The sequence below is a fragment of the Petromyzon marinus genome, chromosome 21 (assembly GCF_048934315.1).
Source record: "Petromyzon marinus isolate PM22_M1 ecotype Great Lakes invasive population chromosome 21, UKy_Petmar_22M1.pri1.0, whole genome shotgun sequence".
Classification (NCBI taxonomy): domain Eukaryota; kingdom Metazoa; phylum Chordata; class Hyperoartia; order Petromyzontiformes; family Petromyzontidae; genus Petromyzon; species Petromyzon marinus.
This window is the reverse complement of record NC_133687.1, coordinates 7,071,359-7,084,716: the sequence shown is the minus strand read 5'-3', so window position 1 is coordinate 7,084,716 and position 13,358 is coordinate 7,071,359. Positions and strand designations below refer to the sequence as shown.

The following is a 13,358-nucleotide window of genomic DNA, read 5'->3' as shown; positions in this document are numbered from 1 at the left end:
AACATACAAATAGACAAAAATAAATACCCTCGTGTAAAAAGTCACACTATTTACTGCACCGTACTTACCACTCCAATCTCGAAGACTCTGCACGGGGTGATGTATATACGTGCAGTATTTTCACTGTTTAAATTGTATGTAGTGTATAATGTACTGTATACACGACTTGACACGGAATTCAAGCGTAGCTACATTGTTTTTGTCACGCACGTGTTGCTCATCGCCGGACTAGTTACAGCCTTGGGAGCGGTTTTGCTGGATCGGCCCGGGGACTGCCGGATCATGTTGGAAGCAGGCGGATAATCGATAATCAACTGCGATATATTTATTCAGGAGAGCATGCCTGCATCTGAAGGGCCTATTTCAGGAGAGTTCTGTTCTGGCGGGTGTTTGATCAATTCCATTTTAAGGGCCATTTGGCACGCGGAAGTACGGGGAGAAAACGCAGGCATACGACACAGAAGGGGCCACACAGATGGGCTCACAAAGCTGACTTTCTTCACTGCCATCTCTCGGCTACTCCGGAAGCCTGTGGGGAGGGGGCCCTTCCCGGGGCCATGTCAGTCGTAAGGATTTTTTTGGCAATCTTTTTGGGGACGGACAGGTGGTTTACGAACGCGGGGGAGAGACCAGGAGCGCGCTTCGGATATCACCCCCGCCACCGATGCTAGCCTTGGCTAGGAATCCAACTCGGGTTGCGAGGGGGTCCGAATGCAACTCGCTAACCACGCCAATTGGCGTCCCACGTCAAAACGAAATCTCACGTTGATGTGTCGGCTATCGCGTGGCTTGCACAAAGACCTATCCAACATCTCAATCTAGTCAACTCCTTGATGCCAAAAGGTGATTTTAAAGTTTCAGGTTGTGATTGTTTTATCTTCTTTGGTTCTTTCGGTAAAGTCACGTAGAATGAGAATAAAATAATAAATTGATAAAATAAAATAACACAATAATATTCTCACGCCACAACACAAGCGGCCTTCATCAGGTGAAGGGGCGAGACTGTCTGGTAGGACAGCGCTGAAGTGAAAGAGCCACGTTCAGATCACGGCCTTTAAGCTGTGTGAGAGGAACAAAGCGCCCTCAAATTTCAGCATTCTTCTCATTCTACGTGACTTTACCGAAAGAACCAAAGAAGATGAATCATTGCAGTAACGAAAGCTTTAAATCGAAATGTGATTGTTTTATTTACACTTCGGATTCAACTTAAAGAAACAACAACAGTTCCAAGTTTCAAGTTGTTTAACCGGGTGAGAACTCAAGAGACCGGGATGAGTCTCACTTGCAAGAGCGACCTGGGGGGGCGTCGATCTGCCAGTAGGGGGGAGGGGAGCAATGATCGCTCCGTGTATTCCACCGAATTGGGGAAATTCGAAAATTCGGAGGGGTAATTTTTCGAATTTAGGTTCACGTAACAAATGCCCAACAGGGGGGGGAAAAAAAAATAAAAAATGTAGCCCGATACAAAATATCGAAATTGTGCCAATACAAGGCGTCGACTGAAAATACAACGCAGAGTAATGGGGGGGCCCGGCATGCCCTCACACCCCCCCGCCCCGGGCCACCAACAACTTAACCGTAACAATTCACGACAGACGCCCGTCACCAACATCATCATCATCTCATTCCACCAATTCCCCATCACGATCCAAACACCGCCACTACCGACGCTGCACCACAGCTCACCGGGCTCAGCCTCCAACCCCCCCCCCTCTCACACCGACCGACCGACCCAAACCAACCCTCGGGGGAGGGACGGCTAAACAAGAGCACCGTTATGGGACTGCCAGCGACAGGGGCTCGGCATGCGAGGATGAGCGTGGACCACGGCTTCGGTAGGAGCCGCGGGGGGGCGGGGGTGCAAGGTCCTCTCCGATGAGCGAGTGCGCACGCCCATAACCGTTATCGAACGCGGGACAAGGAGAAGTGATTATGTACAACATGTTTACAACAATAAAAAACTCCATCGGCAAACCAGAAACAGTGTGTGTAGAGAGAGAGAGAAAAAAAACCTAATTGTTTGGCTATCTGTCAAACCCTATAATGTAACCCAGGGGTTACGGGATGGGGTTGCATGCATAATACTTACCCTTCGCAAGCAGCGTTAGACTATAGGTTGGCGGTAGGGTTAAGGCTAGCATAACCCTTACGACTTGGGTGAAGGATGACAGCAGGCATTAGAGGCAATGGTTGGGACTCCCTATGATTATGTTTAAAAGGAAAAGTATTCTACGTGGAGTGGGGTGAGCGCTGGGTTAGCCCAATGCTTACGGCTGGGTTAAGTGAGGGGGGTGTAATCGCTAAGGCACGGCAATACGGAGCCAATCGGCCGCTGGAAACGTTGTTTTCGCTCGACCGCGGGCCTACAAAAGGGGCACCGCCCCCCCCCCCCCCATGGTGCTATCCCAAATCGACGAGAGATGAAAAGTCGGGAAAGTGCGACAGCTCGTAACGTGTTGGGCGTCTGCCTGGAGGCGCTCGGAGCTGCCTGGAGGCGCTCGGAGCTGCCTCAATGCGTTGAACTTTTTAACGGTAAAAGAGGACGACCATCACACCACCCAACTAATGCGTTCCAGTTACTCCGGTATCTTAAGGAAGCTCCAAATGAAGCGACGTCATTCACGTCGCACTGCAGGCCGATATTCGAATGCGTATGGACGCAACAGCCATGCGATCCAATCCCCGACAGTCGGAGGCTTAAACGACCGACAAGCCAACCTCGCCAACGCCCCTAACTCAACAAGCTGTGTGACAGCCAACGGCATCAATCGCCGTCCATCGTACAGTACATCCGAATCGTTTCGCGGTGCGCGAGCGGATACAAACGGCGTGCCCGAACACCCGAGTCAACGGACCGATTCGAGGACACGTTTCAAATCGCTTTACGCAGCAGTGGGGAGACCTGTCTGTATTGTTCATGAAAATACATGTCAAGTAAATGTAAAGCAGAGCAATAACCTACTGCAGAAACATCACAAACTGCTTAATAATAATGAGCAGTTTTGTTTGCATCACCCAGTCTGATTACCTCACCCGGAAGATACTGCTTGGGATATTGGGTAAATTACTTAGGTGGGCATTTCTGCGTTTAGGAGGACGCCGCAGGGTATGACCAAACAGCCAGCAACACAGCAACAACAACAACAGCCCGCGAAGCAAATGGGTCAAAAAAAAAAGTGCTCGATATACTTCTCCCAAAAAGGCAACTCGACCGCCCCCGAGAAGCGAGGGTGTTCCCACTCTCGGCGGAATTCTCCAACACTTTACCATCGAATACGAAGCGAGCCCCGCCAACAGCAACTTGCCCCCCCCCCCCCTTACAGTGCGTACGGCCGCGCGGGGGAAACGTGTTCGTCTGCGCGTCCGTACCCTTTGACGGGATGCAGGGCGATGGCACGGGGCTGGTCCAGCTCGCCCCACACGAGCACGGCCCGGTGGGAGCCGTCCAGCTCGGCCACCTCCACGCGGTTCATCTCCGAGTCGGTCCAGTAGAGCTTGCGGCCCAGCCAATCGCACGCCAGCCCATCCGGCGACGCCAGGCCCGACACCACCACAGTCGGAGAGCCGCCCTGCTCCGGCGCCAATAACAAAACCACAACAACAAAATTCAGGGGGGGGGAAAAAAAAAAAGCCAGCGGCGGTTCTTTAATCCACGCGTTCCTCTTTCCGTCGCTGTTAATGCGACTCCAAGTGCGTACCTTCTACCTGATAATCTGAACACTTTCCATTTTCTTCGTTTAACATTCACATCCGTGTCACGGTAGGTAAAGCGCATTCGACGCATTAAAAAAAAAAACTAATTTCTTCCGACTAAAAATGCATGTTGGAAAGCAGTACACAAGCTATGCATGTGTGCAATTTGTTTTTGCCTACTCTGTGCCTGCATCACAATTTCCTTACTCTATAACCTTGCATAAGGAAACTCCGCAACATTCTGTAATTCCGCTAGGTGTTCTTCATTTGGTTAAAATATCAATGTTTGGATGCTCTCTTTGCCGACAAGAATAACCTTCGTCTAATTGACATCGATCGAGAAGTTAACTTTATGTTGACCGCAATTTACATCTCTCGTTAATCCACTGCTGCTTGAAAACCTCCCCAAGCTTCGTTGTGGGTCATGGGAGTAGTTGTCGACCAGACGTTACCACACGTAGGTTCCCTGCGGATAGGTTAAAGTCCTGAAACCGATTTAGAAATAACTCGGCAATGGTATTAAACGGGGCCTAAACTCAAACTCAAGGTCACCGGTTTCATAGCACAATGCTCTAACCACTGCGTCACCACCACCAGAATCCAAGCTCAGAATCATTATATGTATTTATACTGGAGGAATCCGTTGAGCTGTAAAGCTCTTTTTCACAGATGTGCAGATGTCCTATGCACAGTACAGTCAGAGCCAGCCTATCCACATAAAAATTACAGCCAATACAAACTAATCCTGTTTACACCGACTGTACAATGCAGTGTGGACAAGACATCTACACAAAAGCACAAAGAAAAAGATCCCCCGTGTAACCCGAACAGACTGTAGGGACAAGTGCTGTTAGCGAGCACCGATGAAGGCCGGCACGGCACACGAGGGGGTGGGTGGCCAACACCACGCCCAGCCCGTCTGTCTCCCCAGTGGCGATTTTTTTGTTTTTACATCGCACCAGGTACTCATTTGAGGCCAAGTCGACCTAGGGGAGGCCCAGGATCGGTTAAAAAAAATCGCCCACTTGTGTTGGCCATGAGCGGGAATCGAACTCGGGTGGCCAGGTTCGTAGCGCAGCGCAGCGCTGACCACTGCGCTGCCGCTCGCACACAGACAGACAAACACACACGCACACAAACAAACCGAATGCTGCAATCAGGGACATCATCAACTAAATAAACTTGATTTTGAGTCATTAAGCCGCGACAGAAATGAAACCCCTCGAGGAATCAAAGGCGAAACTATTTGTCACGGGAAACTGGGAATGAATGAATTGAGCAGTTGTAAGGTGAAACGTGCCCGCACCGTGGGTATGTGGGTACGTGGGTACGTGGGTACGTGGTTACGTGGTACGTGGTACGTGGTTACGTGGTACATGGGTACGTGGTACGTGGTGGGTACGTGGGTACGTGGTATGTGGGTACGTGGGTACGTGGGTACGTGGGTACGTGGGTACGTGGTACGTGGTGGGTACGTGGTACGTGGTGGGTACGTGGGTACGTGGTACGTGGTACGTGGTGGGTACGTGGTACGTGGTGGGTACGTGGGTACGTGGTATGTGGGTACGTGGGTACGTGGTACGTGGTGGGTACGTGGGTACGTGGTATGTGGGTACGTGGGTACGTGGTACGTGGTGGGTACGTGGGTACGTGGTATGTGGGTACGTGGGTACGTCACGCGCGCCACCGCCCCGACCAACGCCCCCCCCCCCCCCACCCCGCCGCCACAGAGGCCCCCCGTTCTGCATGGACCACTTCAACACGGGCGGCACGGAGAGTGGAGAAGAGCGGCGGCCGGCACTGTCTGAGCGCCCCGGCCTGCTGCCGTCTCCAAAACCGGTCGAGCAAGGGGGGGGGGGGGTGGGGAAGGAGGAGTGGGGGGCGCGCCAATGACGCTTGGTTTTGTTGTTGTCTCTGCTGGCGCGGGGCATGCGATGAGAGAGAGAGGAGCCGGGCCTCTGCGGGCAACTGTGGTGAAGGGAGCCGGTTGTCAAGAGTCCGTTCACACGACCCCCCCCCCCCCAACGTTAATGAATGAGACGAACTCTGTGCGCGCCTGTTTTGGCAAAGTGGGCTGGCCCGCAGGTGATGCATGTGCCAGTCGCGCGAGTCGATTGTACCCACACAACGGCCGGCCTTGTCCCGTAGGCCTGCTCGCTCGCGCGCGACGTCTACACACTGCGCGAGCTCTCAAAAGCGCACGCAGACTGGCACATGCGCTATGGTGACATCACCGTCACGTCGTGCCGGCCGTCGTTGTTGTTGTTGTTGTTGTTATGTTGGGGCGGTCCAAGTTAACCGAACGGTTGCGATGAATGGCATGCACGTGTGTGCAACCGTAAATCAATATACACGTTTCTTAAGTGTACACTTACGCAGAGGAATTGAAATGTAACGCGGTGCGTGTTGCCGCCATTGCAATTCCATGTGCACAAACACCACGTATAAATTGGTTAGCGTGACATGCCATACATATATACGTACACCCGCGTATGTATGCAGAGCATCTATCGCACCGTACGTAGCCAAATGAGTTGATCAGAGGCGTGGCGGCAGAACAAACTAAACGCGACAACGTGCAGTTCTAAAAAGAAACGGGTTTTCAATCTGGACGATTTTAAAAAGTGCGTAGCTCCAGTAGCTTCCTAATAATCGGAAGAGCAGCGCTCCAAAGTGTTTAATTGCACGAACGCGTGACCGCAATGGCTGGCACATATGCGCGGCACGTGTACGATTTTGATACTGCGACAAGCTCCGAGTTGTTCACGTGATGCGCATCTGCCGTTCGACAACTCCTCCGGTGACACAGAAGGATTGATTCAGGTGCATACAAATACATTGTGGTGAAACACGAATAATAATAATGATGATGGTAACGATGCTACACACTGCACCTCTTTTTGTTAGTTGCACTCGTTCTCTGAAATGTTTGCGGCTTTGCCTTTTGTTTATCTTCTCCCTTGCAAAATGGCCGGGAATAATGGCTAAACGCGATCATCCGTGCAACAAATCGAATAACCTCAATCTCAAAAAGCATCAACACAACGGGCAAATACACATCAACTCCTCGCGTGTCACACGCACGGAGAATGAAAACCGCCTGGCGGCAACTAAATGCGCCTTGTGCGGCGATTACAAGACGCGCCGTACAATGCCGGCGGTACACATCGGCCAACGTGCGCGCGTGCGTGTCCCGCCCGTGTCCCACACGTGCTTGTCCCGTGCTTGTCCCGCGCGTGCGTGTCCCGTGCGTGTCCCACACGTGCTTGTCCCGTGCTTGTCCCGCGCGTGCGTGTCCCGTGCGTGTCCCGTGCGTGTCCCGTGCGTGTCCCGCGCGTGCCCCGCGTTGGCGTGCCCCCCGTGCGTGCCCCCCGTGCGTGCCCCCCCGCCCCGAGGGGCGCGTCCCGTGCGTGCGGTACCACGAGCGAGCGGTTGAGCTGCGCGCGCTTGATGGCCTCGTCGCTGACGTCGCTCCAGTAGACGGTGCCCTCATCGTACACGTAGTCCAGTGCCGCCGCGTCCTCCAGGCCGGCCAGCACCACGGAGACGTTGGCCCGAGCCGTTCGCCCACCACCCCGCGCCGACGCCGACGCCGCCGCCGCCGCCGCGTCCACCACGCGGATGTCCCGCCGGTTGGCGAAGAGGAGAAGCGGCCAAGCTGTCGTGCGCACAGGCAAAAGGATTCGAGGCGTGGGTTTTCGCGACCAACATTATCCATAGTTAGAGGTTTTTGGGTTAGGGCGCGTACAATGTGTCGTTAAACCCGCCGCCACCCGACACAGCAAATTAGCACGGTGTTGTCACGTAAACAAAACGCGCAATTTCCTTCCTAGTTCAGCACGCCGGTGTGTTGGGACAGTAAAGCCACAACAACAATCTACAATTCGAGAACTGTGACGTTTCGCCAGTCATTACAACAACCAGCATCATCAGGCGGAGAGTTGTGGAGAAATCCTCCTCCTGTTTCGGTCTTAAATAGACGGGGGGGATAAATGTGGGGGGGTGTGGCGGGAGTTAATGTATGCATATAAATTACAACGGATATCCATTATCGGTTGGATTGATAGGGTAATCAACATAATATTTACGGCAAAGGATACCACCACGCCACCAGCCCCCACCTCCAAAACACAGATCCCCATTTCGGGTTTTGAACGAAACTCAAAATTTGCGCACGCGAATCCGGAAGCGAATTTGCAAGGAGGAGCGTGGTGCCGATGGCGCAGCGTACACCATGGCTACACCCGGCAACAGCTCCCACCACATCACAGCTGGGGGATGTATCAATGCATGGATACCGTGTTTAAATTTACACTTTGAATGTTCCCGAGCACTCATGCAGCTTATTGTGTACATCAAATGCACTGAAGTATCGGTTCCATTCGCACGCTTGAACATTACGGGGCGCATTGTATCCTTGACATACAATGCGCTGGGTTCATGCGGCTGCAGTTATAGCTGGTAGGGGTCTTAGCGCTAAAAAAAAAAAAATCGTCGCAACATTTGTCACTTGATTTGATTTTTGTGCTTTTCTAAACTCGAGCAAGTAAAGATTCAGACCGAAATTCAGGTTTGAATCAACGTGACCCAGATGGATTCGTGCCATTACTAATTTAAATTTTTTTTAAATCCAGTCACAACCCCGACCTGTGACAATTCATCAAAATCAGCGTGAGGAGCGAGGGGTCGGGAGTTCCAAAGTGTCCCACACCTAAAGACATGCCTCGGCAACCAAAGACAAAGATCCCCCGTGTATCCTTAACAGACTGTTGGGGCAAGTGCTGTTAAGCGAGCAGCACCTATGAAGGCCGGCACAGCACACAAGGGGGTGGGTGGCCAGCACCACGCCCGACCGCCTTTGTCTCCCTAGTGGCGATGTTTACACACCGCAACAGGTACTCATTTGAGGCCTAGTCAACCACCTCAGGGAGGTCCAGCACCGGTTTAGATAATCGTCACCGGTGTTGGCCGTGAGCGGGAATCGAACCCGGGTCGCCGAGGTTCATAGCGCAGCGCGCAAACCGCTACACTACCGCTCCCCACAAGACACACACACACACACACTGACACACAAACGGGCGCGCGGCTCATGAGGACACCAAGATCCACCCACCAGAGGACCTCACGGCTGCATCTGCCCCGGTGAACTTCCCCGACCTGCCGGGGCCAGCACCCCCCCACCACCCTGGTCAGCAGAGCGGCGGCGCGCACAACGTCACGCTGCCATTGAGGCGCATCAGACCGTTGCAATCGCAGGCCAAAGCCTCCCACAGCCCCGGGGCTTTGTGCGAGCCCGCGGGTTGCCAAAACCTGCGCCTTTTAGCGGGCACCGCAAGAACGCATCGGCGCGCTCGCACCTACGCGGGTACTGTACCGCAAGGCGCCCAACAATGCTGTCTTTCTTCGCACCGGCGGGCGGGCGGGCGGGGAAGCAACACCGTAACGTTTTTCTTTGCTACAATCGCAAACTGCTTGGGGGTCGAGTTTATGAATTTGCCGCCGTCGTTCGAATGCCAGGTTATGGCTGTTTGGTTCCGAGAGATTTCCGCAGCAGCTGTGCGTTCAATGTTTGGCAGAGGCACGAATGAGCATATGTACGATTGTGAAGGATGTGAAATCTTTTAATAATGATGAGGCCAGTTTCAAACATTGGGAAACCTCACATTCAAAATACTAAATCATAAATTTTGGGTGTAAGTTAAACCTGATTATATACCGTTTTAATCACGGAACAAGTCAATGGTTTGACTCGTGTACGTAACTGAATGTCCATTACAATCCCAGCAAGGATGAAACGTATTTTTTTTAGTACATCCAACACTCACATGCGTTTTTCTTCTATCATTCATTAATATTTCCTGCTATGACATGGATCAGAAACATGGACATCGAGGAGGTAGAACAGCAATTGTGCAGATAACGGAGAGCGTTCAAAGAGGCACGGAGAGATGAACAATTTGAATTACACTGAAGATGGAAAGCGGAGCACATGGATTGGAGAACGTACAAGGGCTTAACGACATCATTTTGATGTTCAGGAAGCCGTGGATAGAGCATGACGGAGGTGATAACAAGCATGGCGAGATGCATGCAAGGAATTACACGGCCAGAGAGAGAAAGAGGAACACGCGGTGGATCGGGAAACAAGAACAAATCGGAGGCATTGTATTTACTGATCTCCTTCCAACAGCGGAGAGAGACCCTGGCTGATGATGACAATCAGTGACGTGGGCCCACCCAGGTTTCTCCCGGGATTCCCTTGCTTGCAGAGGCACGGGGATCCAGGCAGGGAAACCAGGTGAGGCAGGCCTGGCCCTAGGGGGCCACCAGGCCTCAACTGCATGGATGTTTAAAGATAATTTATTTGCAAACGGAATTACGTCGCGTGGAATAAAGTTTCGATTTAAAGCTTTCGTGACTGCAGGGATTCATATTCTTGGTTCTTTCGGTAAAGTCACGTAGAAGGGAAACCTGATGATGATTGCTTGTGTTGCAGTCGAAACGTCGTGAGAATTTTATTGTTTCATATTTTCATCATTTTATTGTTTCCCTTCTACGTGACTTTACCGAAAGAACCAAGAATAAAGTTTCGATTGTCAAGGTAAAATACGGTTGAGGCCTTTGTGGAGTGTAACGCCGCGAGACATGTGACATCATCAGTGACATCATCAGTGACATCACCAGCCAAGGCGCGCGACGTCACGCAGAATCGAAAACACCCCGTGTGACGAATGAAGCGCGGCCGACACGTTGGATAATCACGCCATAATTTTTTTACCTGGTTTGCTCAAAGGGTAAGCCTCTTATATGGCCAAGCAGAGTTGGCCAAAACCCAACGAAAATCCGCCCCAAAAAAATTGATGCGGTTGCCGCTCCGATCCAGTTAAGATATAAACATTGCGCTTTGCATCCGAGGCGTTAAAAGCAATAATGGTGGACTTTGGTTAACCCGAACAGCGGCCAATAACCAATTGGGTTGACTTCCTGATAGCAACGCAAACTTTATACCGACCTATTATTTAAAAATGTTGCACATAGAAGAAGACCCGATGATGCAAGGCAGTGATGAGAAGGAAAACTGGACTAAACGTAGGATGAACAACAACAGGAAAATAAAAGTGTTGTTGTTGTTCGTAAATAAGGAAGGAATCGGAAAGAGAGGAAGACCTGACAGAGAATGGCTTGATGACGATGACATAAGAGATTGGTGCCAGAAAGATGTGACCACTACTTGAGTGTATTGGCACTACAAGACAGAGAGGAAAGTGTAAACAAATATAGAAATGTGCAGTGGACAACTACAGGCTATCTGCCCATGGATCTTGATGATGATTATTTCCATGAGATTATCAATATGACAATTACAATGACCCACTACGGATAGCCAGAGCTATAGTGCAATACCGCAACGCTTTTCAACCTTAGTTGCAAAGCGTTAATAATGAGTACGCGCACCTTTAAAACGTTTGAAATGCACGTAAAAGATTGTGGCAATGCCCACTTATAATTGTTACGCCTCTCTTGTGCAATTGGAAAGTGAAATTATGCGAGGTGGTGGCAATATTAAACTAAGTATCATTTACACAATTTACATTGGAGTGTATTTGCTGGCACTTATCTGTGTCACCTTGTGTAGTAACCACACGGTGACAAGTCTTTCGCCCTACGTAAATAAATGTTCCAATGAAGACCAAATTGAAAGCATAGTGAAACTTATCTTATTGCAAGAGATTGCACGGCATTTTTTACAACATTTTCTCAACATGATCCATTTCAACGTTAAAGTTTTCCACATTATGAAACGTTCTGGTGAGATCTGCGGCTTGGAAACATGTTTCGGAATGTTCGGCAAATGGGCCTGCTCTTTCAGCACGAGCCATTCTGCAAAAACATAAATCGTCCCTGGGTAAACAAAAAAAGTCGGCAGGCCAGTCGATTAAGGGAGCCTCCCGATTTTCGAGGGGATTTTTAACCATGCAAAGAAATCTGCGCCCAGAAACGCAAATGAGCACAAGGCAGGCAAACTAACTTAACACCCACATAACTGAGGTTGTCTTGGGTTAGATCGCGTAAACATAAATGTGTCGCTAAACCCGCCACCATCCGACACAGCCAACTAGTAAAGGCTGTGTGTGGTAAACAAAACGTGCCAAGTAGTTACTACTTCAGCACACCGGTTGTGTGTTGGAGAGTAAACACACAACATTTTCACAATTTGAGTAAGACGTTTCGCCAGTAATTATAAGTGAAAGTTGTGGGTTTACTCTCTAAAACACACCGGTGTGCTGTACTAGTAACGAATTGGCATGTTACGTTTATGTGACAAACCTTACTAAATGGCTGTGTTTGGTGGTGGCAAGCTAACACAAAAAAAACACATCTATTATGGATATTGGTCGCGAAAGCCTAAGTATTAAATTTACACCCACATATACGTGTCCTAATAGTCTTGATCGACAACGTAATGTTACTTTTGAAACATTCGCGAGTCAATTAATCCGTACCACCCCCTCTCAAGGGCGTTAAGATCTGCAGACTCTGGGCCTTCTGTGCGCGCCTCGATCCCGGCCGCATTCCTGGGGGTGAGAGGCCACTCGCCGTGTCTGCGCCACGGTTTGTGGAATTCGCTACCGTTGGAAATTCGTTCATCCGATAATTCGGACACTCTTAAGTCTCGTCTTAAAACCACATCTTCTTAACCATAATAGAAGTTTTTGTTTGGGTTAGATCGGGCGATCTAACCCAACAAAAAACCTCCTTTGCATAATATTGGTCACGAAAGCCTACGCATTAAAGCGAAATGTTCCAAAGTCAGTTTATTTTATTTAGCTTCGTCTCTCTTGACCCTTTCCTTATCCTAACAAGGCGCCTTGAGACATTAGTGGACGGTGCCTTACAAATAAATGCCAATCATTTTTCTGAAAATAAAAAAAACCTTTTGTAAAAAAAAAAGTTTTTGCCCAATCCCCCCCCCAACCCCCCCCCCCCCCCAAAAAAAACTTGCACAACTCTGAGCTTCAAACAATCCGTGTGCGGAGTTTCGTACGGGGGCTGGCCTTAGGGTTTGAGTCCTTGTGAATACACGCCGAGACGGAAGGACACGATATTTCCAGCCGTTGTAATATGTATCCTATCGGCTACGTTACAAATCACTGCCAAAAACAGAGTGGTCCTTGTTTTAATATTTAATAAATGTACATCAAAGGTTCCCAACCTTGGTTCCGCGGACGCCTGGCGGTCTTGCGAGGCGAAGACTACGGGGGGGGGGGGGGGGGGGGGGTGTGGGCCCGCGGAAAGGATAAATAGTAACATCCTCACTGAGGAAATGTACAATTTCAAATAACTCGTACAGGGACTCCTCTACTTATGAACATTCAACTTACCAACTTTCAGAGATACGAACAAACCTGTCTGCACGTCGAGTCACCCGTTCGGACCGAGAGCCGTAAGTTCAACCGGCACGCAATATGGCGGCGGTGGCAACTACATCTGCAGAACGTGAAGAACCAGTGGCATCTACATCTGCAGAACGTGAACAACCAGTGGCATCTACATCTGCAGAACGTGAAGAACCAGTGGCATCTACATCTGCAGAACGTGAAGAACCAGTGGCATCTACATCTGCAAAACGTGAAGAACCAGTGGCATCTACCTTTGAAGAACGT

At 50.4% G+C, this 13,358-nt stretch overlaps 1 protein-coding gene across 1 annotated transcript in view; it reads right to left on the bottom strand.

Annotated features, from left to right (window-relative positions):
- Window positions 1-7,351, bottom strand: part of LOC116944328 (low-density lipoprotein receptor-related protein 6-like) — a 59,762-nt gene extending 52,411 nt beyond the window's left edge. The window contains exons 1-2 of the mRNA XM_076068485.1: window positions 7,113-7,351; window positions 3,370-3,569 (exon numbers count right to left, since the gene is read on the bottom strand). Coding sequence (XP_075924600.1) covers window positions 3,370-3,473 — 104 coding nt within the window. The 5' untranslated portion in view covers window positions 3,474-3,569; window positions 7,113-7,351. The remainder of the gene's footprint in view (window positions 1-3,369; window positions 3,570-7,112) is intronic.
- Window positions 7,352-13,358: the final 6,007 nt, after the last annotated feature.